This window comes from Sturnus vulgaris, chromosome 3 (assembly GCF_052056855.1).
Source record: "Sturnus vulgaris isolate bStuVul1 chromosome 3, bStuVul1.hap1, whole genome shotgun sequence".
Classification (NCBI taxonomy): domain Eukaryota; kingdom Metazoa; phylum Chordata; class Aves; order Passeriformes; family Sturnidae; genus Sturnus; species Sturnus vulgaris.
In genome coordinates this window covers 52,425,882-52,453,389 of record NC_142245.1, presented here as the reverse complement: position 1 = coordinate 52,453,389, position 27,508 = coordinate 52,425,882, and the positions used below count along the sequence as shown (strand labels likewise).

At 42.9% G+C, this 27,508-nt stretch overlaps 1 protein-coding gene across 1 annotated transcript; it reads right to left on the bottom strand.

Annotated features, from left to right (window-relative positions):
- On the bottom strand, positions 1-25,585 carry HECA (HECA ribonucleoprotein granule regulator). The gene is made up of 4 exons (XM_014879079.2): positions 25,326-25,585; positions 10,281-11,321; positions 6,995-7,149; positions 1-4,329 (listed from the first exon to the last, which is right to left on the bottom strand). The coding sequence occupies exons 1-4, from the start codon at positions 25,555-25,557 to the stop codon at positions 4,165-4,167; spliced, it is 1,593 nt and encodes a 530-aa protein (XP_014734565.1). The 5' UTR covers positions 25,558-25,585; the 3' UTR covers positions 1-4,164.
- Between the last annotated feature and the right edge of the window lie 1,923 nt (positions 25,586-27,508).

Sequence of the window (27,508 nt, the reverse complement as noted above, 5' to 3'; positions counted from 1 at the left end):
TTAGAGGTCTGGTATTTATTACTTTTTAATACAGAGAACTCACAACAAAATATTCTCTAACAACACACATAAATGATATCATAACCAATTATTTTAATTTCATCAACATTCATTTGCTATGTACATATTCTTCCATCTGCAAAAGTGCAATCCAAGAATGTCTCAACAAGAAACTTTTATGGACAAGAATATTTTTGAGGGGTTTTCTCACCAGTGGCCTTACAACATGTTTGTCCTTGGTTACTTGGTACAGTGAAATGAGGAATATATGGGAGGGGGGAAAAAAGAAAGGAAGAAAGAAAAATATTGGGCTAGATGCCTCCCTTGTAGGAATATTCCTTATTTTTCCAATTAAACTCATTATGAATACACTGCTCATTACTGGAGATGCTAATGAAAGTAGACTATAGGATAGTCTATGGTATGGCTATAAAACACTGTAGTTTAATGACTCTGCAGCATTAGACAGAACAACAGTTTCAGGCTGTTCACGTTGGTAGATGTCAAATTACACATCAGCATGTAAAAGATGTCCATTTTATTAGTTACGGTTATCAAAATTTATTTGTAGACATCTTACTGATAGATGAAATCAGTTTTACACATCCAAAATATGAAGTCTACCTAAATGCAAGCCTCTCCTATGGAAAGGACAGTTAATTACTGGAAAGAAAAGCATTTGCACATGCAACTCCTATTGCTATCACAAGGAGTACCGTGCACTTAAGAAGAGCAGAATGAACCTCTAAATCCAGAGGACTGCATTCTCATTTACAAAACGTATTTCAGGCAAACTTAATCTGACCATGGGCCAGCTTAAAAAGAACACACAGCATCAGAAAAACTGAAAGGTAATGAAGAATAAACTAGCCAAATAAGCAAAGCAAGCAGCTCCCTAGCTAGGGAGGTAATTTCCCTTATGATGCATTTGTACGCTCATGACCACTTCCAGTGCTTGTTAAGACAGAAAGCAGAGCAACTGTGGTGTATTTTAACCTCTGAAGTAGCCATTAGGTCCCAAAGAATTTGCATTTTCACTTCTACTTCTGCAAAGCCCAGGAACCTCTCATGGCCAAAGGTGAGGGCTGACTGCTTGACTAGAATCTGCATGTTACAGAAAATCAAGCATTTTGCAGTAAACCAAGAGCAGCTTTCATTACCAACAAGAAGCAGTGAAAGCCTCTACAAATTAGGGATAATTTACTTTGGAGTGAAAGTTCAGAAGACTCTCTCTGTAGCTCAGCTGGTTTTGATTAAGGATTATTTTTACAGTGCTATGCGTGCTGCTAGCCTCCAGATCAGAGAGATGTATTTTACAAGAAAATAGGTATTTCCTCAAGCAGTAGATAAGACTCAACAGCAGAATTAAAAGGAAAAGCTGGCAAAGAACTAAACTGTTTTCTTAGATAGATTTGTATGTAATTCCTTGTCAGTGTCAAGACTTTAAATGTGCTTTTCCTTTCCCATTTTCTCAGTCTGCTCCACTCCTGGTTTTGACTTGGATGTATCATATAATCTCTCATACACTTATTTTTAAAGCTGACCATATTTCTTTTATTCCATGTCTAATAATTTTTGATTGTCACACATACAGGTGTAGAGAGGCATCCAGGAATTTAAAGGGCAGAATTATAAATTAAGCTACTCCAACGGAAGCAAGTGAACAAGTATCTAGGACAACTCCAGATCCCACTTCTCCCCTACCATGTGCATTGTACAGTGACACCTCCTCTCACCACTGCACAAAAAAGTGGGCACAAAGTGCCATGTATCCTATGTGTATTGACACCCTAGACTCATGACGTGTGACTGGCACTCAAGACTGAAGCTACAGTAAGAGATGTATGCTTTAATTGTTTAATTACAGGAGCTTTGTCTTTGCTGTGTGATTTCAGGCCACTGTGACAGCCGCTGTTTTCTGTCTGGTCTGGTTCTCGCGGTACTGCCAGGCAACACAACTCCAACCTTGTCAGCCACCCTAACTCCAGCAGGTTGCTCAACACACCATCAAACCTGAAGGGCTCATCCTTCTGGAGGAGCTAATCCAAACTATAATTTGATTGTTGTTCACAAAGGAAGTCTACGCTGCACAGCTAATTAGGCTTTATCTGCAGAAGAAACCTTGTTCCTGCCCAGCTATGCCCAGGCCAGGTCCTGCTCCTATGGACACTGGGTGCAGTGCTGGTCCCACGGCAGCGGGGCTTGGTGTGGCAGGCATGACAGGACGGTGTTAGAAGCCTCTCAAAGTCCTTCCTGTAATTCTCCCAGAAGAAACAGGTTTTCCCAAAACTGTTGCGAACAGGACAACTGCACAAAACCTCAAGAACGTGCTCCAGACCCAAAACCAAGCCCAGGAACTCACACAGGAGAGGAGCACCAGTGAAGGTGACCACAGCCTGCCAACACGGCTGTTGAGACCAGCAGAGCCCCACATGAGCTGGGTGGCACCCAAGGACATTGCCACTCAAACTGTGCCAGCATAAGCGCTCTCTGCAGCTTGGGCATTTCTTGGAGGGTAGCTAATGCTAAAAGGAGCTAATTCTGCAGTGAAGGCAGCCAGAAAATAAAACTCTGAACTCAAGAATTTTTACACAAAGAAACATGGATATTCACCTTGAGTTTGATGTGCACGATAATTTCTTAATTCAGCAGAAAGAGTAATTCTCAGTCCAACACAGGAAAGAACACTATTTTGGCTTCTGACTTTTTTGTTTTCTTTCCCAGGGTGGCAGACTATCAGGGCCATTTACAAGAGTGTGATTTCAACAGATACATTCTAAAAAGACTCTAATTTGGAAAAACAAAATACTTCAGAAGAAACAAAAAATAATTCCACCATGTAAACAGAAACAAAACCCACACTGCTCCAGTGGACAAATACTTCATAAATACACTATCGAGAAAAGCAAAAAAACCAAACGTCCCTTAAATCTCAACGGATTTGAGAAACCAAGCAAAAGATTAATGGCCTATTTTTAAAAAAATTTATTTAAGGAAGGGAGAAATGGGAGTCAAGAAACAACAACTGCAGAGTCTACAGGGCCAAGCTCTCTGATACAAATTCACTGCCTAATGCAGTCTATTATGTACAGCACAGAGGCATGTAGAAAGTAAATACGCTAAGTTTGCTTTCTTAAAACATCTCCTTGTTTTTAGATCCTAGGCTGAACACAATTTTGAAAGACGAAGGTGCAGCAATTAATATTTCTAAAAAGTGATGACATGTTTTGTACTCAGTAGCTCTCAGCTCAGACAGCTCTGAGGGCCCAGATCCCACTTCACGGCTCTCCTTCCACACCAGCCACACAAGCCTGCAGCAGGCAGCCTCAGTCCCAGCAGGCACATACAATCACATCCCTGTTCAGCTCATCCATGTTCCTTCCCTAAAATGTCTGTGAAGAAACACCTTTAAAAAAAGCATTTTAAGATCTCCGGCTTGTTTTGGTATGAGCAGATGACCCAGCTGGGCCCATGACAGCCCTGTTGGAAGCAGCACTACTGCCTGCACTGTAACTCAGTGAGGGCAATGCACATCAAACACACATGGCAGGAAGACGTGATGCCAAAAGAATTCATTCAAGATTGCATTTTCTGGCACACATTTACATTCACTTGTCATGATACCTTAGTTTGCCCCGGTCGTGGGAAATCTGAAAGAAAGCCTGCTGAGGGGACTGGCAACACAAGGCCAGCTCCTGCACCCCTGGGAACCAATAAAAAGGCTGAAGGAATTCAACAGTATCAGAATCATTTCCTTCCAAGGATTTCCCATTTCCACCAAGCTGGAGGAACAACCCTATGCAATTAACCATTTACCAACTGGACATATTTCTCTGTCCTTTATGTCTCCCCACACCCTTCCTATAAACTGTATTACAACTATACAAAAAATAAACCCAAATCATTTTAGCTGAACTTTACCCCATACATGGGATATATTGAAAGGCCATTAAATTGGCTTGCCTCCAACCTTCACAGAGATCTTGTCAGGAGGATTCTGGTTTTAATAACATGTATATATACATATTAATATGTACACTGACAAAGAAGCTGCTCTTTCAGTTAGAAAAGAAATTAGATTTCATCACAGAATGAATCCTATAAAAAGATATGTAATAAAGTTGAAATACCCATAAAATAGCTATTACTAAAGCAAAGCTTTCGTCAATAAGCCTCCAAAACTTTAAATGAAGAAAATGGCTTCACAAAGTGGTAGTCTAGATTTCCACAGTGAGGACACTGCTGGACGTTGCTGTATTCAGAGAAATACTGCATGCCAATCCGCACATCTATTACTGGCTTCCCACAGTGCTTACAGTTCAGTCGAGCCTGTAAAAAACAAACAAAAACACTTTTTTGAAATAATCACACTCTCCTCAGCTTCTCATCTCTGGAAAAGAAGGCCAGAAGAGGCAGTCCCCTGTCCTCCCCAGCAGGAGAAGGGGTCAGTCAGGAAACTGGCAGTGATGGGATGTGCTGATAAGGACATTCCTCACCTGGACTGGGAACTCGCAGGCACACACCATGCCTTCCAGATTTAAGACCACCACCAAATTCTAGGGAGTGAGTCACCTCCCACTCTGACTGATAGAAGATAGAGAATATCAAGGTTTATTTTGTGCTGCTTAGTCTCTGAATCAATTCCTTATTTCCCAGCACAAGAAGTGGTGTCTCAGTGAATCATTTCTGAAGCATCGAAGTAAAGAGAAAATTTTCATATTTGTGCCATGCAATTCAACCGTTTAGGTTTACGTTTGAACATCAACTGTCTATGAAATATATCAGGATTTTAATCTTTTGGCTTAAATGTATAACTTGATCTACTTTATCAGCACAACATGGTATTGTGTCAGTTTAAGTGCCTACTTAAACATTTATAGTACATATCAGGTTATAGAAACTAAACATCACTTCAACACAAACTATTCTACAAAATCCAACTGAGAAAGAAGCAACATTAACTGAGTGGATATGAGAAATAATTCAAGGTCATAGGTGAGGACGGACAGAGCTATTAATATTCAGCTGTTACAAAAAAGTGAGACTTCAGAAGAAATCTAGCTGAGAAACACAGCCCATCTGATAAAAAGAAAGCAACAGGCAGCACGAAAGCTCAGCAAGCCCTTTGGAATACTCAAGAGAAGCAGAAAGGTTTTGAGATTGTAAAGAAGTTAAAGAGTAAAGGTGGAAAATGAGCAGCAAGGGCCTAAGCTGCACCGTAGTTTAACCTCACAGCCCAGTACACTAATGAAAGCTTCAGCTCTCCACTGAAAAGAACAAAAAGTATTGTCTAGGTCATCTTGATTTAAGGGATTTTACTGGATGAGGAGAGGAGGAAATTATTCAAGTACTATCCCTGTTGAGACTGGGCTCAAAAAGAAACAAATCAACATTTTCACTGCTACCTGCTCTGCTTGAAAAGCAGAAATTTTAATACAATCTACTAGGTTATGAATTTTTATGGAACTCTGAGCCAAAGTGTTTTCTCCTTTACTACTGTCCAGCACATCAGCTAAGAGTTAGCAATCTGACAATGGTTGCAGTTCGCTATTCAACATGCAAATTTGAGACGCAGAGTTAAATATTTTGAAGTAAGGCATGAAATTATTCAAAATAAATCCAGAAAGGCAATTTGGAATTATATTATATACCATATTTAAATGTCATTCTTCTGTATGCACAGAATCATCTGTAACAATCATGGTGAAACAATAATGCTTATTATCTAGCAATCACAGTCACTGCAGCTAATGCTTTTACAGACAGTTCTTATACCATGTACTGTCACACTGTCCATTAATCATGTAATTAAGGCTGTTGTCTAATGTGTTCTTAAATCTTTTCTTGTACATTCAACAGAAGCAATTCAGATTTAAAGCTGATGACTTTTACAAAGGTAGTAAGTCAGTATCAGTGCTTTCTTTATCTTTAAAAGTTCCTATTTTAAAAGAAAGTTACAGCCTCAAGAGACACTAAATTTGGAGGTAATATATCAGTCTGTAGTTACAATTGCTACCAACGTCACCTTAACCAGCAGCAGCAATACCACTTGTCTTTTGAGCAACACATTTTGGTAAACACGTTAAATTTAAAATAAACTCTCATTTTGCATATTGACAAAATGGGATTTCAGATGGCTTTAAAGTATGCACATTACCACGGAGTGATTCCAGTTTGAGATCTCTGCCTCTCTGCAAGGCTCCTGTCCTGACCTACTACCACCACCTGTGTGTCTAAGCATCTGGAGCAGAGCACTGAGTCATTTCCAGACAGATGGTTTTTTCACAGCTGTCTACCCCTACCTGCACAGCAGAAGTGCTCTGCCCCTCACATGGACAATTAATTCTCTGGAATGCAAACAATCCTGCTGTCTCAGGCACGAGTCTATTCTGGAGTAGCCCCAGGCCTTGGATCTTCCTCTCCTAGGTGTTTAATGAACATGAAGTTGCTTCAGGCTGTGGTGGGTGGTGGTACCATCAGGTACCAGGTGTGGTGGGGCTGTGGTACCATCACCAGGGTCAGCCACAACAAAGATTAAGGAGAGCTGAGTCATCTCCAAGCACAAAGACACTTTGGACCTTTCTGTTCCCTTGGTGCCCTTTTGCTACAATTATGATAGAACGCAATTTATGAACAAAACCCTGGAAACGTGAAATATCTGCTCAAAATGTGGAACTACACCTGACACTAGTGATGCTAGTGATGAAGCATCAGATTTAATTACCAATGCATTTAAAGAGGGCTTTATTTAAAAACATAAGTGTATTAACCACTGACCCTTGCAATGACTTTAGCCTAGCTAAAGTCCTCTTAAGGATTGTACCTCTTAAGACAAAGGGACAGAGACCCGTCAGCCCTCCTGTATTGCACTCATAGGTACAGGCAGGAAAAGAAAGATGGAAGGAGGAAAGGGAAAAGAGATACACAGCCTTGACTTTATCTAATCAGTTGGAATTTCACCTTATGTGGAGTCTTACTTATGTTTGGTACTAACCTGACAACAGGGAGATGCTGCCAGAATATCATAGGTATACATAGTTCCCAGCTGATGCCAGCTTCCATCCCATCGGGACTTGCACTTAATACAGATAATTTTGTGAACCCCTTCTAAGCAGTCTACACAAACAGCATAGAGGTGCATAAGCCTTCCTGTGGACAGAAAAGACACATCTTAAGGAGACGAAAAGAGAAGATTAAAACAGACATTTCTGCAATGGTGTATCTGACCTTTAGTGATACAAATCGCATCTTTTTCTTTTTTTTCTTTATAAAGAGTGAATGACAAAGTAAAAAGTACTTCTCTATAGGAAATACACAAGGCTTGACTGAAGCTATGCAGAACTCAGGAATTAGTCACCACCCTGCCCACTCTCCCTTACATCATTTGCTGGTAGATCTTAGCAAAATATTTTACAAAAGGAGTTGCTAAATCTCCAAGAAGACATGCCAGGTTAAGCTGTAAGATCAGCTGCTGTGTTTCCAAAATCAGACTATTGCCCTAGCATCATCCCCACCTGACATAAGAAGTGGAGAAGTGCTGAAGCTTATTTAACAAACTTGGTACAGATTTATTTAACAACTCGCTGGCATCTTCCAGCAAAGAGGGAACCAACAACCTAATAGCCCCCATAGAAAAAAAGCAACAGTCAGAAGAGCAAATTTTTTTCATGTACTTTCTTCTGACTGCTCATTAAAAACACGTGTATTTACATTATATATTGCACATACAAAGACTTTAACATGCCATTCAGAACTATGAATATATTGAACTCTATCATGACCTTAGGCTCTGTACGCACAATGACTTTGCAAACCTGAGTTACACTTATTTCCATAAAAAACAAGTGGTTCAGATTTGGAAATCAAATATTTTCACTACATACATGTGATTAAACTAACCAATACAAAATGAGACCGACTTTCACAAAAAGACAAAATTCCTACATAAATTATAAAGATCTGGCACCTAGATTATGCCTGACTTGTAGTGACTAAACTGATTTGCAATTTAATAGTTGGCTATTAGAGGTGGCCTGACACCGAGTAGTAATCCTGTAACATACCCCATTTTGCACTGCTATGCAAGACAGAGCTAAGCAGTAGTGAAGTTACAGACCAGCAACAAAACAAGACCGTGTTTAACATGTGTTCACCTTGGATTGCAATTTGTGCTCTTTAGCATCAAAGCACTGAACATGTTACAAATTATAATCCAACAGACACACATCTTGTAACTCTTCTACAAAAATGGGAACAAAATATTAATAATTTATGATTAGTCTATATCAGACATTTCTGAAATTAACAGTCTATGTTTTTACTTGTTTTGGTTTTTAAGCCAACTATTTCAGAAAACCAATAAAAATAGACTCTTCTTAAAATATACATACAAAACACATTTACTAGTGTGAGCTGGCAAAAACTGAGTTATTCTACACTTGCATATTCAGCTCTAGAAAACATGATGGAATGAAGCTAAAGTGTATATAATATACATATAATATATACAATTAGCTCTGCTACTTATAATATAAGAAACTCTGTTCCTAAAGTGAACACTTGAGATTGGTGATGTTCAAACAACTCCACGCATAGCAGTTGTGTTGAGAAGGAAGATTAATAACGTTTCCTATCTGAAGTTCTGCACTGTTTCTGCACGTTAAAATACTATGTTCCCCCACCACTTAATTTTCAGGATACTTTTTGTATAGGAAATTAGGCACCTAGTACCTTAAACATGCCTCAAGTAAAGAAAGCGATTTTCTGTACTGAAAAGAAAATAACAGCCTGGAATAGCACCTTACAGCTTATTTCATTTCAAAGAGTACTTCTGGCAATAAACCATTTTACCCAGGACAAGTAAGCAAAAATTTTAATAATTAATTATTCACAGCAACTTGTCTGAACAAGTTTTTCAGATATATCATCCAACAGTTAAGAAATAATTAAGGCAAAAAAACCTAACTTCATAGTTTCATTCTTAGGGGCAAATGTTAAACTATGAGTTTCACTATTACTAAACCAGCTTTTTGTACTGATAAAATCACAAGCACATTGTGTAACTCCCCACCAAAGCAAATAAGCAGAGTTATCTCACATATGTATGTATATTCTGTTTATCCTGGTACTTTTCTGGCTTGTACATTTGCCTATTGCTTTTTCTCCTTAAAATACATTAGGCAAGACAGAACAATAATGTTAGCATGAATACAGTTTAGTGACTTAGTGCATAGTGATTTAAGGAAAGAAAAAAAATAAAACTCGAAGTTTACTGAGCAAAGGTATGTTATATAACACATTATGACCATGCATGGAATACAATGTATTTTATTGAAAGGTGAGAAACGTTAATGTTAAAATATCTCTGATTAATACCCTACCAACACGCTTTTTCAAGATGCGATTCTATGCTTCTGACCAGCAGACTAGGAATACTTTTCTCTGACTTATTTCAGCCATGCTGGCTGCCAGCAGGCTGCAGGACAGGCACATCTAGCCATGCACCACTGTAATCACTTAAGTTTGGGCCACAGCTTTAAGGAAGAGCTAAAGCTCATGCTGACCCACATTCATTTTTTTCTCTAAGAGTTAAAAAGAACCACGTGCTGTGGTCTCAACTCATCTGAGAGCTAGGACATAAGACATAGCTCAAGCACATGCGTGTTTGGAAATAAGTCCAACTCCTCACTACTACACTGCTGCTTTAACACACCATATTAAAAGCTTACTCTTAGCAGATCCAATCTCTCCAGGCCTATGTTAACACAGACCAGACTACAGCCTTTTCCATGTTTAAGAAATAATACTTCACTATAAAACAAAACTGATAGTCTCTAGTCTGAAAGCAGATGAGGAGTACCTCACCCTCATCAGTGGTACAAACACAACTTTCACCCAGACTGCAGAACAGCATACTTAAATTGAAAAGGTTGTTTAAAAGGTTGATGTGCATCTTGGAGTAAAGTTCCTAAGAGATAAACAAGCATACGTATGCTCCAGAACAGATTGGCTGGAAAACCTGTCCATAGTCTACCTAGAAACCAGATCAGAACTTGTTTAGTTGTAAGCCCAAACACAAGGCATGGATCTTTCTAAACGGCATCTTTTTGTAATTCCTTCTAAGTGTTTCAATCACTTGAGTATTTTGGACATTACTTCAAGATTTACAGAGCTGCTTAAAAATGCAGAATCAGGATGAAAAACTCTAATGGCAGGGACAGGGCACAGAAGGCAGTTCCATCGTTTAATGAAACCTAGCATGACTGACAGACAACCTGTACCTTGAAGGTGACAGGGAACATCGTATTCAATCTCATCATGTCTTGATGGGCTAAGGAACAGGGTCCCGTCCACCAGCGGAAACTGTTCAAACACTGGCAGTGCCCTGTGGCACAGAGCACAGTTTACAACGTTCCTGTGGCTGGCACTGAGAGCAGCAAGGATGAACTTCCGAAGGTCCTCCCCTTGGCCCACCTGGGCATCATCTTCCATCCGCACATGGAAAGTATTCAATTTATGCCTGGGGATGTGAGTGAGCAGCTCCGATAGATCGAGCCTTCTCAGGAACTGCACAGGGCTATCGAAGTGTCCTGATCTATGTGCCTGCAAACCAGCCGCCCCGTAATCAAAATGTGCATTCCTGAACATGCCCCCACCGGCCATGTTCTTCTTATGGGGCTCCAGGTGAATGGCATTCTTCAAAAACTCTCCCAAGTATCGCGAGGAACGAGGGCCACTGAAATGTGTGGGGGCGAGGATGGAGTAGCCAGTGGGCGGGGACTGGCCAGGAGAGACACAAGGTGAGCGAACAGCGTAGCTGCCACCCATGACACCCTTCTCCTGGGAGTTCTGCCTGTCCATGGAGTGCCTTCGCTGGAGGTCATTACTCAAGCCTTTCTGCGGCTTGTTGGCCGGCCTGCCTTTTTTGGCCTCCTCTGCTGACTCTGTCATGGACCTTCCTGTACTCTTCTCCAACACTGATTTCTTCTTCTTGTCATCCTGCATTCGCTTCACCTGGTACCAGTCCGTGTCCTTCTTTAAATGACCCTGCCCACACCGACAGGAGCAAAACCGAAAAGCCAGGTCGTACCCCTTCTTAGTCCACATGTTTTGGCGACACTGCTTTTCGTTCCAACTCCTGGCTCTGCCAATGCAATTGAACTGGACGAGGATGCTGCTTTCCCACTCGTAGAAGCACTGAAGGTGCATCCAAGTGCTGTAGGGACAATGCTCGTTGTTGCATATAACCTTCTGGTAGTCATCCTTCTCCAGGTCCACCGGCCTTCCAAAGCTACAGATCAGTGGAGTAGCACAAGGGGCTTCTGTGAAAGGTAAAACAGATACATTAATAACTTAATGGCCCATTTATTGCACTACTTTCTTTAAACACTGTGACAAATACACGAAAGCTCTTACTAACAACCTGCATTACTGAAGGGCCACAAGCACTAGCCCTGGGTCAGTACAAAAAGCAGTATTTGCCAAAAGAGATAAGCATATGAAAGGAGGTACGGAAATACACGAATAAAGAAACAAAGTGACATCACAGTCTATTTAATATTCAAAATCAAAGCATCTCAGAAGCATTAGCTCTCCTCAAGCATTTGTGGATACCATTGCAAAGCTTCAAGAAGCAAGGAGAAAGCATTGTGAATGTTTCTGGAGGGCTGCTTTGAAGCCTGAGAGGCAACATGGGGAGAACACACAGAGATGTCTGTTTGAGAAACAAGCAAGCAACGCAAGTAAGTAAGTAAGTAAGCCCAGCTTCACAAGCATGGGGAGAGTCAGGAATAGATCTTTTCTTTAGGAGTGAGCAAGGGACAACTGCTAGGGAGAGAAGGAGGAAGTAGAGAACTTTGAAAAGCAAGACAAAGAGCTTACATTCTCAGTACAGAAAGGAGAGCCTTCAGTATATTGCCTAGGCAAATACAGACTGTATCACCACCACTGAGCTTCGGGATAGCTAAATTTTACAAACCAAACAGTTCTGCAGCAAAGACAGGTGAAAAAATCCAAATGCAACACAGTATTTTATCAGCAAAGTAGCACCTTTGCTATATCCTTGAGCAAAAAACAGTTTACTTCAATTATCTCACAGCATCGATATCAGCTTCTACACAAAAAAATGCTCTACAATAGAATGTTCTGCATTTATGAACCAATGACATTTTCCAGCTCCTCACCAAAGTACCACAGACTACATATGACTCCTATTGCTGGCTGCTCTGTTGCAGCTGGGAGGCTCCTAAGGGGTTGGAAATTTTCTACTGGAGTTCTTAGAAAAAAATTTTAGATGCTGTAGCAGGTTCATCCCACCACAGATGCTTACTCAAGTATTACAAATATTACTTCTCTGTACTTCTGTCTTCCTAATTCTTCCACTTCATCAGAAAGTACTGCTCCAACAGGGCTGTCAGGCTGTCTTTGAACCTCTGTATGGGCTGCTTTCAAATATTAGCAAGCTTATGCAGGGTCCTCCATTGTCAAGTCCTGCCTCATCCTATCTAAACCACAGTAATTAGCTTCCTGAAGTCTCAGCCAGAGCCCCAGGACTTATGGCAGAGGTGCATAGAGCCTTGAGGAGAAAGACTGCTATGACTGCCTTTTTTCCCTTAGGACTTTAAATTTCTATCTGAGGAACACCACTCTGTTGCATTGTTTTTAATCCCATTCTTATCACTGCTGGCACAAATAACACAACAAAACATGCAGTAGAATGAGAGGTTTTGTGCTGCTAGATGTACTTTGATTCTGACTCTCAGTGAGAGACACACTATCCCTCATCACCTGTCCTACAGCAGTAATACACAAATCAGACGCTCTACAACAACAGATCTTTGCTGTGTTAGTGGTCCCTTTCCCAGCAAGTTTTTGGAAAAGGCTATAAACAACCAAAATGTTCAAGGCTACCTTCAGTAAATTCAAGATTACTGTAGTTCTTAAAACTTACACCGAAGAAAGAGACACAAATAGCACAGAAAAACTTTCCTGAGCCATTTCCTGGAAGATGCCACATCCTTCACTTAATTTCTGTCTCTATTTCGAATGCCAGAAGTGGCACACTTGCAAGAAGAGTTCTTCTGCAATACCCTTCCTTCAGGGAGCAGCCTATAAATTGCAAGCAAAAGACATTCCCAAAAGAATTTTCTTCCTTCAAAGAAGAAAAAGCCTATTTCATTTCAGAATATGGAATTTTCAGTCATTAAAAACAAATTACCAAATTGGAGAGAACAGAGACAAGAGGCTTTCCCTAGAGACTCTTTAGAACTTCCTTCTATACATGTGACAAATATTTTGTTATTGCTTGTCTCGCATCTCTGAAAAGCCCACTCTTATTTTTCCACTCTTTTACTGTGCGTTATTAAGTACAATGTTGCTATTATTTACTATAATGTTGCTGGTCAAGAGCAGGAGTGATAACTTACATGCACTGAAACAAAAATCAGTCAGTTTAGCAGTTCAGAGAGTTTTCCCACCCATTCTCCCAGACTTCGATTCAAGTCACACTACCACAGCAAGCATCTCTGCAAAGCTATTCTTCGTGGTCAGTCTTTTTTTCATCATATTTAAGGTGTCAAAGTATAGTTCACAATTACAGCATCCTTACACAATTGACCTCAGAGAAGCCAGTTAAACTGAAGCCACGAAAGGCAAATTGTCAGAAGTCATATGTGAGGCAAGGTACCAGAGACACCAGTATGAACAATTCTCAGTTATGCATTTCCTTTATTCATCTCTTTTGGTACATATTCCGTTCCACCATTGCAAGAAGGCAGCAAAAAAAAAAAAAAGAACACGCCAAAAATCCACTTATGTTCTCACTGCGTTTCAGAGAGTAAATGTTCTAACAGTTGCAGGTGTAATTATAGCTGACAGCTGAGAAAGTACTACACAGACAAGTCTAGAATTTAATATAGACACCATACTTGTTCACCCATAGTTAACTGACTAAAAAAGGAAAGTGTTTCCTTGATTAGCCTTTGAACACATTTTTGAGTTTGTACGCAAAAACATATGATCTCTAGCCCCCTGAGAAGTTTAGAGACTCCTCATTATGTGGACAAAAAAATGAATTAATAAAATAAGTGACTGAAATACAAAAACCATTACCACAGCCCATGTATTCCACAGAATATGTCTGCAATTACTTAATTATGATCATGTACTGGGTGTCTGGATGCCAGAACAAAGGCAATTTTCAACAGACTTTTTTTCCCCTTTTCCTAGTCAGTCAGTGGAAGTACTTTGGAATGAGATCTTCTTCAGTTTCTCCTTAAGAACTTACAGATGCTAGATTACCTGAGGAACTTCCCACACAGTCTAACTATGGGCAAGAAAAGGCAAAGGTGCTAGTCCTGGACATCGATATGTCTTCTTCAACATTTAAGTTAATTAGATGATTACAAAGTTTTCACACATTCCCTCATCTGATCTGCTATCTACACAGTGTGAATTGGCTGGTCACATAATCACTACAGCAAAAGCTGGTCTAGATCAGCTGGAAGACAGCAAGGGAATTAATAAAAGCCTTCCATCATGCAAAACCAATGAACTGTTAAATGGTGGCACTGAGATTGCTCTGGAAAACACCATTGCTAAGAGGAGAAGCTGGTCTCTACTCACCTCTTGTGAGGACTCATCTGACATTTCACTACTGTCACTGTAGCTGCACATGAAATACTCTAGAAAACTAATGGGCCTCTCTGCCTGTCTCTCCACAGCACAGGTTATGCCATGCTAGTCAAAGCACCTGCTTTCACTAACAGAGATTTGCTTTTATCAAGTCTGCTGGTTTGGAGAAGGCCTTGATTAAAATGCTGCAGTATTTGCACAAGAGAAACTGGGAAGCCCAGCATGGGTAATTTAAGTTGTCTCAGCAGAAAGTTCTACTGCTTTCTGTAGTTTTCCTGTATTTAAGAAAGCAGAAAATTCCACTACCTGAAAAGCATACAAAAACCTCAAGCCAACATTTGGTTTTGCCACACATTTCAAATTATCTGTATAAAACAAACTGTGCAGGACCGAGCATCCCTTGCAGACTTCTCCATACCCCTGTCTCTTGCCAAACATAACCATGCCACATGTTCCTGCATAAAGAATATATGAGAAACAGAAAACAGCTAACTTTGTGCAATTTTCCCAGTTCACGCCAACAGATATGCCTTAGAAGGGAAAAAGGGTATTCAGATCAGTATGGGAGCCACATTTTAGGTAACGTGAAGAGCTCTTCCAATCAATTCACACCCTTGAAAGTCGTCTGGGTTATTTCATCACCATTTTATAAATGAGATAGAGCACTTTTTTCAGTATTAGAAAACTTTAAAATATCTTGTTATCAAGCCCTTGTACTTCTCATAATTAGAAATAAATTTTTAGATAGTCTTCAAAAAGAGCTAGAATCATTGTCCTAATGTTTTATGACGACAGTGTTAACGATTACTGTCAAGCGAGATTATGATGAGAAGTAAATAGAAATTACATGGCCAAACTGCATATCCGTACCTACAGTCACAAGCTGGTTTGTCACCCAAATATAATTTGCTTCCAAGTAGCTAACAGCTCAACAAGTTTCTGGTTTCCAAAGCTGTGAAACTGAACTTCAGGGAAAATGAAAGATTACACGGTATCAGAGCAAGATCTATTCTCCCAGCAGCCCCTTTCAAAAGAATGCCAAAATAATGATAAAAGAATTTCTATTTAACTCTCAGTTTCAAGATGGGTTTCACAGCCTAAGAGAACAAAACAAGACAGCATGCAGTTTTGTGTAGCAGAACAGCTTCAACGTAGGCTGTCAAGTTGCAACTACAAGCGCGTGCTGCTTCTTTCAAGATGTTATGTTTCCACATAGAAAAATAAATATTTTCTCATATTCCTCTGTAGTGATTTGGAACAGTGATTTTGAAAATAGTTGGAAAGAGCAGTACATAAACGTCTTCTAAAACAGAAATAACATACAATATTCCAAACACACACACATTTGTGCAAAGATAGCTCACTGTTTAAACAAGGTTGTGTTTTATGTTTGACACAGCCACCAAAAAATTAACTTTTCTTTCAAAAATGAGAATATGACAGAAGACTGCAAGGAAGCTGGATTGGTTTGTTTGGCTTTTTCTCATTTTTTCTGTTCAGGTTTATAAACATCCATAAAAGCCAGGAATAGGAATAGAAACAGAACATCTGAAAAATACCTCTTCCAACAAAGAAAATCCTCCCACATGAACTGGTTCTACCTTTTAATGAAAAAGAAAGGCAGTATATGAAGACCATCCTTCCCATCTTATGACCCATATGAAAGCAGCAGAACAACAGCTGCCGAGGAACTTCCCTCTGGTGAAGTATCTATTAAGGAGAACGTTATTTACTTCTGTTTACACACCCTTCATAAAACCAAAGATGAACCCAGCAAGCCAAATGCAATGATTCCATGGCTTCAGTTTTGTGACTGCTCCCATTTGTTCCAAGTCCTCAATGTCGATGCCTAAAGCAAAATTCGCTCTTCCCCTGCTACGCTCCCACATTATCCATTGTGTTAAGCACCAGAGTTTTTCAGTCAGTGGACAGAAACAGCTAATTATTTCCCTTACTCGTCGGCATGCATGGGTTTCAGCTCACTGCACAGATTTGCCATCTCTGGTAAAATGCAAGGGAGGTGTTAAACATGTGAGGCTGGGGGCAGGGGGAGAGGGAAGCGCGGTGGCGGCTGGACCAGACGGCCCTGCTGTCATCTTAAAACAACTGCCAGGCAACTGTAGGTTGTTGTCTATCTGGAAAAAGAAATTATCCCCCCAAAAAGGGAAAGGTCTTGGCACCAGATCGTTTGCAAGACACTTGCTATGGCTTGCTCTTGTCTACTGTTACTCTAGCATCTCTTCATCCATGCCAAGGACACGCTAGTTGCCAGCACATTACCTAGGCCAGAAGGGTTCCTGTGGGACACGTACCTTGCAAGCCAAGCACTTTAACCTCTACCCTGCTTTCCTGTGAACACTGCTCTCTTCACAACCTTACACAGCTAGGAATTGTTCACTGTGCCAGCCTGAACCAGAGCTGAGTCATTCCTAGGGAAGGCCACTCCCTACCAACCATCTGCATGAATCTTCTGAATTTCCTCTGCCATCAGCATAGCTTTATTTTAATTGAAGTCATAGAATATTACTGCACTAATACCGTAATGCAGCTGCAGAAAATAAGCCACCACCACCACAACAAAACAGACAGAAAGAGAAAATTTGAATTGTCTGATGTATTTGCTTTGTTGAACCTTCTAATACAATCTAATATTCCAAAGATTACCAAGATGTGACCAAATGGTATTGTCACTCACAACTGGTTAAATAGTACAAATAACGTGGCAATACAGAAATGATTGGCCACTTTCCTAAGAGGCTAAGTGCAGCAGAAGAATGCATTGAGAAAAGACGTTTCACAAGTTGATCCAAAAGGCAGGCTTGCATCTTCAGTGCATCAACAAGAACAAATAACAGCTGACAAACAATCTTTCAAAACAGCTCAGCTCGGGGCTTACACTGGTAACACTCACTGATGATGACTGATACTTCCTCAAAACTTCGGAGGCAATCTTTGCCAAATGATCAGGACAAAAGCTTCCAGGCGGATTCTCCATGAGGGAAGGGAAAAAAACAAGACAGCAGTACCTGCTAAGCCACTCTTGACACAGGCTTTCTTCTGTGCCCTAAGACTCCCTCACGCTCTTGGAAAGTGAAGCCAAGACAAGCAGTCCGTTCTCAGTAAGCAACAGAGAGCCACTGCAATGAGGAGGTGTCTGGAGTCAGTCTGGCTGATAGCTTTACATCTATTAGGCACCTACATATTGACATTGTCAATAGGTGCTGATCCAGAGCTCAATCCCGCCCCCAAGGACCACACACCTGGAAGCAACACCTATTCTTAGAAGGGATTTAAGGGGAACAAAGCCATAAGCAGCCCAGTTCCCTCATGTTTTACCTCACGTGCAAGATGTCACTAATTCAATTAGGTGAGTAGTAACATGAAGTGACCCCCTAGAAAAGATTCCAGGTACTTTGGAGCTGCTAAACCCTGGTTCAGATGAGAATTTAGGTGATGGGACTCCCAGAGGGCTCAGTAGCTGCTAGAAGCATATCCATGCACTGCACTTATGTTAACTTCATGACCTCCAAGGCAATTTCTTAACAATAAAAAAAAAATTAAAAAAAACCCAGCACCTAGCAACTTCACAGGAGCAGGAAAACACCACGGAAATCATGAAAGCTTAACTCATACCTGCCACATTAACATCTTCTAACTAACAGCACAGTCTGAGCTAATGCCTGTTTATGAAATCAGCAACTAGCATGTGATACAGTTATCTGCAGTTCTCATTCAACCACCCACTCCCAGCTCAACCATCACCTCACCAAAGTAAGGCAGAAAATCAAGATTGAAACTGTACAAACTAAGGAAGATAGGCACTTACATGTGCACAATAATTTTGCAGCTTGTTTACACAGCCATCTGTGCTCCAAGCTGAACCTACTGCCTACACTGCTGAAACCCAACATAAGAATTCATACGGTCTTGAAGAAATGACCGTGATCTGTACATTTATCATCTAGCCAACTTATCCAGTTTCTTTCCACTTAATATGTGTTGTCGTGTTGTCCAAATACAGAAAACAATCACAAACAAAAGCTTTGACCCTCTCTGTATAGGAAAAATCTTGCCCCAGCTTGTACTGTAACACCTGAATCCAACTCGAAATATGCACAGAGACCTAAGCCTCTACCTCTATCAGTACCAAGACAACTATGCATCCCCAATACTCCCAAGTGAACTCTGAATTGGTTTAACCAGGTCAGAAGATAATTGGTTCTCTGTGCCATGAGCAATCACACCTTAGCTAGGAAGACTCCTCAGCATCATGTGGATTTTTCTGATGACTGCTATCATGGTGAATGCAGACATTAATGACTATCTTAAGACTGGTGTGCCTTTATGTGTTTTGAATATTGGCTGTTGCTTAGTCTGCACATGAATTGACCCCACAGAAAAGCACCTGCACCATTAAATCCTCTCACTTTAGCCTTCCAAGACCTTTTAAAAACTCCAACTGCTACAGAGAACTAACACTGGTGCTTCAAGAAACAGTCATTCTAATAATAACTAAAGCAGACTCTACTGCACCTGTCCTAGCAAGTTTTCAGTGGCAAACTCCAACTCACACTGGAAATAGAGATAACTGTGGCATGCAGTAGATGCCCTAATGCCAAGCACAGATGTAAACACTGCAGGCTGGACTCACACAGACTTACAGCCAGCTAGCCACTAAACCCAATCCAAAAGTACAAGAAGGCAAGAGAGAAAAGAAAACAGGTTGAACCAAGTGGTACCAGCAACTTTCATGTTTTCAAATCTAGGGATATTTGTGTCATTGGTCTATCTTTCCCAAGTTTCAGTATGACAGACTGTATTCTATTTTCTGTGCTAAAGGCTAAAGAAGGTGGTAGAAACTGAGTGGGAAACAGGAGATGCAGTACTCAGCATCCCTTCAAGACAGCAGCTCCTGATGTAGAGCTGTTGGTTCCCACAGACATCTCCCTCGTGATGCCATGCTGGCACCCAGCCCTGTCATGGACCATCTCTGGCATCTGTGTGGCACAGAGACCTCAGCTGTACACTGCTCCTGTAGTGGTATCAGCAGCACACAACTGGAGATGGGGAGTGCCAGCACACTCAACAGCCAGGCTCCAACAGAAGCTGCCTCCTCTCCCAGCAGGCATCTCAGACAGGAACAACAGCAATATCCCTCCCAAGCCCAGGAAGGAGGACTGATGGACTGCAAGAGACAGACAGAAAGATATAAAGGTTGAAGTGAATGCTCTCAAGATAAATATCACTGAAGTCTACCAGGAAATGCCAGTACTCCACTTGAAATCCCACAAGCTTTCAAAATGGAATTAGCCACTCCAGTGACTAGATTACTGCTTCAAGAGGCCTCTTTGAAATTATTTGAATTTCTATCAAAACAGTTTAAAGAAAACCCGTGCCCTACTAAGCCTGTTACAATTTAGACACCTTGAAGATTAGCTGTACTACTTTACTCTGAGCTGAATGCAAAGTTTTCCCGGTTTTTTTTCCCCTCACACATGCTACAGGAAGAAGAGAAGAGAAGGATGGATGCCTGCCAGCCATGACAGTACTTTAATATCAAAGGATGTCTCAATATGCGAGGCTGCAAGCAAGGCTGAAGAAAACTTACAAACGTCTCCAAGGGCTAGAAATCATTTTGTCACTACTTGTTAGATCACCGGGAGTAAGATATGCAATGAGTACAGACAAAGCAAAGCAATCAGTTCAAAAACTGTATTTCCTTGTATGAAACATAACAAACATCACACCTAAGCCTTACTCATGAAAGCACAACACTTGAGCAATAACTAATCACATGAACACAGAATGCTGTCAGGGCACTGATAGTCATTTTGACAGCAAATAACTTTAAAAACCCAAACTTAAATGGGTGTGGGCTCGCTTGCATGAAAGGACAAATTTTTTTTTACTCAGTAACACCATGAATATGATTCCATTTGCAAAGATTTGCAGAACACAAACTGCATTTGCCACCAAAGTATGTAATTGCATAGTTTTAAAAATTCTAAAACTAACATAAAAGTCCTCTCAAACCTGATTTGCATTGACAGAGACAGCGAAATTTGCATTCAATTGATTTCTGCAGTTAGAAGAACACACTGGTATTATGAGGCAAAATTATTTCCCCTCACTAAATTACTAGGTATTAAATTTTGTAGTCACTGCAACAGAACAGAAACTTAATTTTCCAGGTGGTCTCACTGATACCAATGGGACTCCCTCAGGCTAAATAATCAGAAGGTGCCAATACTGAACATCACTAGAGTGCCAAACTGGAACTGGATGTTATATGCAGCAGGGAAAATCTGACAGAAAATATTAATCCAAGCTTAAATACTACAACAATTCATTCTCTGAAAGTACATTTTTAAATTAAACATTACATTGACGAATTTTCTGTCCCTATTTAACTATCCTACATCCAGGATATAATTACATTTTTTGGTAAATCTTAATTGTTGGCCAGTCACAGCGTTCAACACATTAGTCACTGTTGTGCTAACTGACTTCTCTCTCCATACACTTTTCCTACATTAGCATTTTTATTTGAAAGTAGATCACTCTTACAAATTTGTGAAACCCAAGTGAAGTGTTCAAAAGCACACAAATCTGTCAGCAGCTCCACCTGCCAACCCATCAACTCACCAGCTCTGCCACTTGTGCAGTTTAAGGGCTCACCTACGGCAGGGGGAATCTTAAAACAAGTGGCCAGTACACTGTAGGACAGTGATTTAGAGACAGTTATGCTGTGGGGTTTCTTTCAGTTTAATTTGGTTGGATTTAATGAATTCCATGTTAAAGTGAAAAGGCACAGCTAAGGACACACAGCTTTTTCTTTTCTCTAGTCTTCTCAGAGTGCTATAGAGAACATAGTGATAACAACAAGGGCATGAAGCAGCAAGATGTTAATATAGGAAGGACCAAGCCAAAGAAGAGGACTTGGCTCTACTGGACAATGAGATGAAGAATGGAAGAAAGGCAAAGAAAATGGATAGAATAAGGAATATTAAGGTCAGAAACAACTGTATGTCAAGACTAGAGCAAGACATTTAGACGATAAAGGGATAAAACAGCTGAAGCAGGGCATCTGAAAGTGTCCAGCCTCAGCAAGGCAGAGACAGAATAGGAATTTCTTCCTCAGAACCTCAGATCTAAAAGTAAACCCCATGGACTCTCCTCTTCTGATGATCGGGGTAAAGTATCCACAAAATGTTAAAGTCATTTATGTCTGCAGATAGGCTACTGCCATCAGTGGGGTAAGTGCAAAATCCTATGCAGTTACTGGTATAATTTTACATGTTAACAGCTCATATTTCTAGCTAGAAAATTAGAAAACTAAAATTTTTTTAGAAACATCATTCAATCACTCTGAAGACAGGTAATCTAAGAAATGAGGCTTTCTGTGACATCACATCTCCATTTCCCTGTGCACTGTGACATTGTTAAACTAGTCCACCTACATCCCATAACCCCCTCTCTCTATGATCTGTACATCACTTATGCAGAAAATGGATGCACTTTGGTCAAGAAAGATTAATCTACCGTACAGTCTGATGGAAGAGACAGGAATGGAGGACATAGCTAGGGAATGTGAGTCCCCCTTGCAGGCATCATCCCGATACCTGCTGAGAAACAAGAGTGCAAAGTGAGAAAAGCCATCACGCCTGGTCAGTGGTTATGCTCTCTGCCTTCCCGGCTCCCCAGTGGGAGTGTAGAACCCTTCAAGCACAATTTGAGTTCTGAATACACAAAAATTGAAACACCACCAAAAAAACATAAACAAATGCCCTCTTGGGGCAGGAGAAGAGTCTGCTGACATTTCTCAGTCATCATGCCAAAAACTCACCGATTGTTTAAAGGGAAAATTATGCAGGGATTGAGACAAAATTTATCAAAATGTAAAAGTGAACAAGAACTTTCTACGGTAAAGGGATGCTGTAATGGCAGCTCCCAATCACACGGCACAGCTAGTCAGGGCTGCACAGAGAAGCCCAGAGGAAATTAAAAATTCTATTTCATTATGCCACATGGAAAAGGGGCAGAAACAATATATGGACTACATAACCAACTGTCAAGACTTAAAAAAAAACCATATCTGAATCACTATTTCTTCATGAGCAAAGCAGGGTCCCGATATGACTGCATAATTGGACCACCACACTGACATCACGATGCAAAGCCAAGGTCTGCACAGACATTTGCAACTGTTAAATCTGCTGCCTTCATCTCTGCATACTTCTGTCTTGTGACATTAATGAAAGAAAGCAGGTTATGGCATTATGATCATCCGCTGCTTTTCCAGGATAGGAGAGCAGTGGTACCAGACACACACAAATTACACTAGAGCAATTGGTGGTGACATGCAGAAATACTACGGTGACAATGCAGAAGAGAAGAGCAAGCCCAGAGTCTCACAGGACCACTGAGCCTGGGCAGCACGAGTCACAGCATGCAGCTGCACGGTCCAAAAGCAGCACAGCTAGGAGCCTCCCTGCAACCCAGCAGACTTAATCCAAAACCCAGATAGTCTTCCACTAACAGTCAAGACTTGACTGTGCACAGCAGAACTCTATTAACCCCACCACTCACCTCAGCAGGCCACATCCTCCATAAACTGCTTAGTGATCAAGCAACCCTCAAGTGCACAGCTTCTTACAAATGTCTGGAGTCTAGTAATGGGCTAGCTGCCTCCAGGGCTGTGGCTACACTACAGAGCTTCATTTCAGATTCATTGGCTCTGAAGACTTGAGGGAATCAGTTATCATTGTCTAATCTTTTCCCTGCACATGAGCCAGATTCTCAATTCTGCAGCACAACCTGACCCAGCACTTACCAGTGAGAATACAATTTACGAAACTTGCAGCTCAGGATTATCTGATAGGCAGTAGTCAGCGTAAAATTAAGCCAGCAACCACATCTACCCTTCCAGCCTTTATGATTATCTGAAAAGAAAAGTATAACGAGGTGCAATGATCCTGTCAAGGCAAAGATCAAGTGTGCTGACCAGGCACTCTACACCAAATGTGGAAGCCAAGGTTGTAGCTCTGAGGTGAGGGAGTAAGAAAAGGGGAAGCGAAGGATTTGGTAAAAGAGTCAAGAGATGTTTCTGACCACTGAAGTCATATGGAAGCAGGGAGAGAGAGAATAAAGGAGCACCTCAGGTTAGACATCAGAAAGGCAGCCTCAGCTTCTGAGGAAGCTGGGCAGCACAAAGGAAGGATATGTCAAGCATGTGGGGGACACAGCCTTACAGCTGAAGAAGACTGATAACCTGCCCATCTAGTGAGCAGTACCACTATCAGTGCTCACTGGCATCACCTCCTGCAGCATCGGCAGATGGAACACCACCTCAGCATCCACAGGCAACACAACCACGCCAGAAACACACCACTGCTGTCACTTGTGCTTAAGCAAAACAAAACTTCCAAACATTGCTTCTCCCCATCTAAAGAAAAGCCAATGTATAAGACACCACCTGAAATGTGGAAGCTGGACACATTACATTACCATACCGAAGTCATGATAAAAATACTCTAGCAATATTCGATAGCCTGTTAATCTCTTTATTCCCCCTTGTTCACGCATTTAAAGCAAATAGGGGGAAAAAAAAAACAACCGAAGAAAACCCAAAAAGGAAATTCTAATCATTCTCTACGATTCTCTGGAGTAATACTCTTACAAAAGCAGTCTGGCAAAGACCTTGTGAGCTAAAGTGATTCGTAATTAATTGATAATATTTCCAAGGAAAAGTTTCCATTAAATAATACACGGGAATCAGACATCTTGGAAACCAAACTAACAAACTTGGAACTGCCTTTCTAACAACAGTAGGCAAAAATACCGCCACGAAGCCTAATAGCAGTTGTAGCCACCCTCCCACTTTTTGAAAAGCATGGAGAGTAAAAAGCTGAAATCCAACTTGGGACAGGAAAAAAGTGAAGAGTAGGGACTCTGCACCGCAGTTTGCAAACCTAGCAGCGGACCTAAGAGGTGGCGTTATTTGGCTTAACAAAACTGTAATAAAATCTTTGCCTGCCTTTAGTTTTAGCCTGACACATCCTTCTGCAGCAAAACAAACGCGAATAGCAATGCAAGTTTCTGCAAGACACCACCTTACCAAAACCGCTCCTAACCAAAATCCAACCCACCGACCAAAGACAGCATAAAATGGTTGATGCGAAGTGAACACGTTAACCTGACAAACCCAACTGCTGTACAACGGCAAACAAAACTGACCGAAAAGCAGGACTCCATTTTTGATCGTGATGGAATAAAGTGGGGATTTTTCAACGGAGCTCCGAATCAGCCGCCGCCGGCGAGCGCTGCGTTTCCCGCCCGCCGGGGATGCGCTCTGCCCCCGGACCGCGCTCCCGGGCCGCCCGCAGCCACGGCACCCAGGCGCCGCGGGCCCCCGCCGCTCTCAGCATCGCCGCCGGGCGGCCCCCGCCCTCCGGCGGACCACCGGGCAGGACACCCCGGTTCGCAGCCCCCGCCCCGCCGGGCGTCTCGGGGAGACCCGCCGGCGGCAGCCGCGCACGGCCCAGGCGACAACTCCCCGCCGCTCCGGGCCCCCGCCCGCGGACCTCCTCTCTCCGGGCGCGCCCCCGCCCCGCGGGTCCCCCCGCGCCGCCCCTCCAGTCTCCGCCACCGCCTGCGCCACCGCGGGAGGCCGCGGGGCCCGGCCCGCCGCTCACCGCTCTTAACGTCTCCGGGCGCCGAGCCGCCCGCGGCCGCCGCGCCGCCCGCTCCGCCGCCCGCTCCACCGCCGCCGCCCGCGGCCGCCGCTCCGGCTCCGCCGCCACCCGCGGCACCACCACCCGCCGCCGCCGCGGCTCCGCCGCCCGCCGCCGCCCCGTTCTCCTGCTCGTCGCCGCTACTGTTGGCGCGCTTGTTCTTCTTGCCCTTGCCGCCCTTCTGGTTCGGCATCGCGGGCCCGGCCGCCGCCGCGGCGGGGCAGGCGGGCGGCGGCGGCTGCGGAAGGCGCCGCCGCCGCTACCTCCGGCTCATGGCGGGGCGGCGGCGGCCGCGCTGCGCTGCGCCGCGCCCGCGGTGGGCGGCGGGGCCCGGGGGGCCGGGCCGGGGAGGGTGAAAGGCGTGTCCCCCTCGGCCGCCCGCTACCGCCGCCCCTCTTCCTCCCGGAGCAGGCGCGGGCGGCAGCGGGAGGCGGCGTGCGCGAAGAAGGGGGGCTGGGGCCGAGGCCGAGCCAGGCGCGGGTGGCGGGCGGGGCTTATCGGGAGAGGGAAAGCCCCGCTCCCTCCCGCCGGCACGGCACGGCACGGCACGGCACGGCACGGGTGGGGGCGGTCGCGGTCGCGGTCGCGTCTCCCGAGCGGGGTGGGTTGCGCTCTGCCGCCGGGAGCCGGAGCAGGAATCGGAGCTGTAGCTGGTGACCCGGGGTGCAGCCGGGGCGGGGTGACGGGCCAGAGGGGACAGGGCTCTCTGTGCGCCCAGGGCCGCGCTCCCGCCGCCACCTCCTGGGCGCTGTGAATGTCCAAACAACGGGGAACACTTGGAAAATGTCACCTGAACGTGCAGGGATAAAAAGGGGATGGAAGGAAACCAAAACAATGAAGTCTCATGGGGGAGGCGGGGGCGGGTTAGGGAGCACAAAGCCTTACAGCAGCACAGCCCTGACTTTGGATTTCGTGTGGTTCCTGATGGGTTGAAGGACAGCGGGGGCGAGCCTTCAGGATAGGAATTATTGGAAGACTCGAACTGCTGCGCCCCTCTGGAGCAGAGCTGGAAGCAGAGGCGTTGTCGAGGGGCAGCAGCCTCATCTTCTCCAGGAGTGGGAAGGCACTGCAGGAAATTGGTAACTAAAACAGCGGGATTCGTGCACCCAAGGACGCGAGATGCTGCCCGTCAGCTGCAAAGCAGCAGCACTCGTGGCATGCCTTGTCCTGGCTGACGAGCAGCAGCTCACTGCTCATAGGTGTCACCTGCCCGTCTGCTCACATTGTACCTACCAGCTTATCCAACTTGGGAATAAAAAACCGCAGCCTATCATAAGAACATTACACCAGCTCCCAGGATGAGCCGTTATTCTGAGCTTGGCAAGCTATTCCTTGCGCATAAATTAACGTTTTTTTCCTTCTCATCCAGATCCTGGAGATTAGGTTTCCATGACTTCCTTATGGAGGAAGTACACACGCATGGAAGAAATTGAGCAGTTATGTGACTGGTCTGTGTCTGGGAGGACAAGACCATGCCTGAGCTGTTTGGGCTCTAAGAGATCAAGTCAAAGTGGATGGGTCAAAGTAAGTGAGATCTCTCTGACAGGAATGTGCCACATTTTCTAAGTCACAATTTTGTGTGAAGTAACTGGGCAAACTGTTTGACTGGAACAGTTCCCAAATCTTTTTCTTTTAAAAATGACATACATTCTGGATCATCTGTAGCCAGGGCCTTATTTTCCCAAGAAAATTAGCTACTATATTTTCAAATACTCCTGAAGCAGCTATCACAACAAGTTTCGAGTCAAATAGCCCAGTTTCTTTGCCTGCAGACAGCAGCATTTCAGAGTTATTTTTTTAAAGTTCCTTGTGTTGGTGGGAATGTTCTGAAATTATGTGATTTTTCAGTGTCTTGCATTCCCATAGCTAGATGTTCTGCCTTAGTTCACAGTTTTGAAGCTTCTAAATTGCATTTCTATATAGAAACCAGAGGAATGGAGAAATTGTGGCCAGTTTCTGAGGCCACAAGTCTGGGCAAATCCTGATTTCAGCCACCTCAGTTGCAGACTTCAATCTCTTTTGACAAGAGCAAATTTTACCCCTAGTCCTGTAGGTTTACAAAGGAAAAAAAATAGAAGGATCCTTTCCGCTATTTCACAGGCATATGAAGGTGTTTGCTTGCTGTAACATGGGGTCAAACCTCC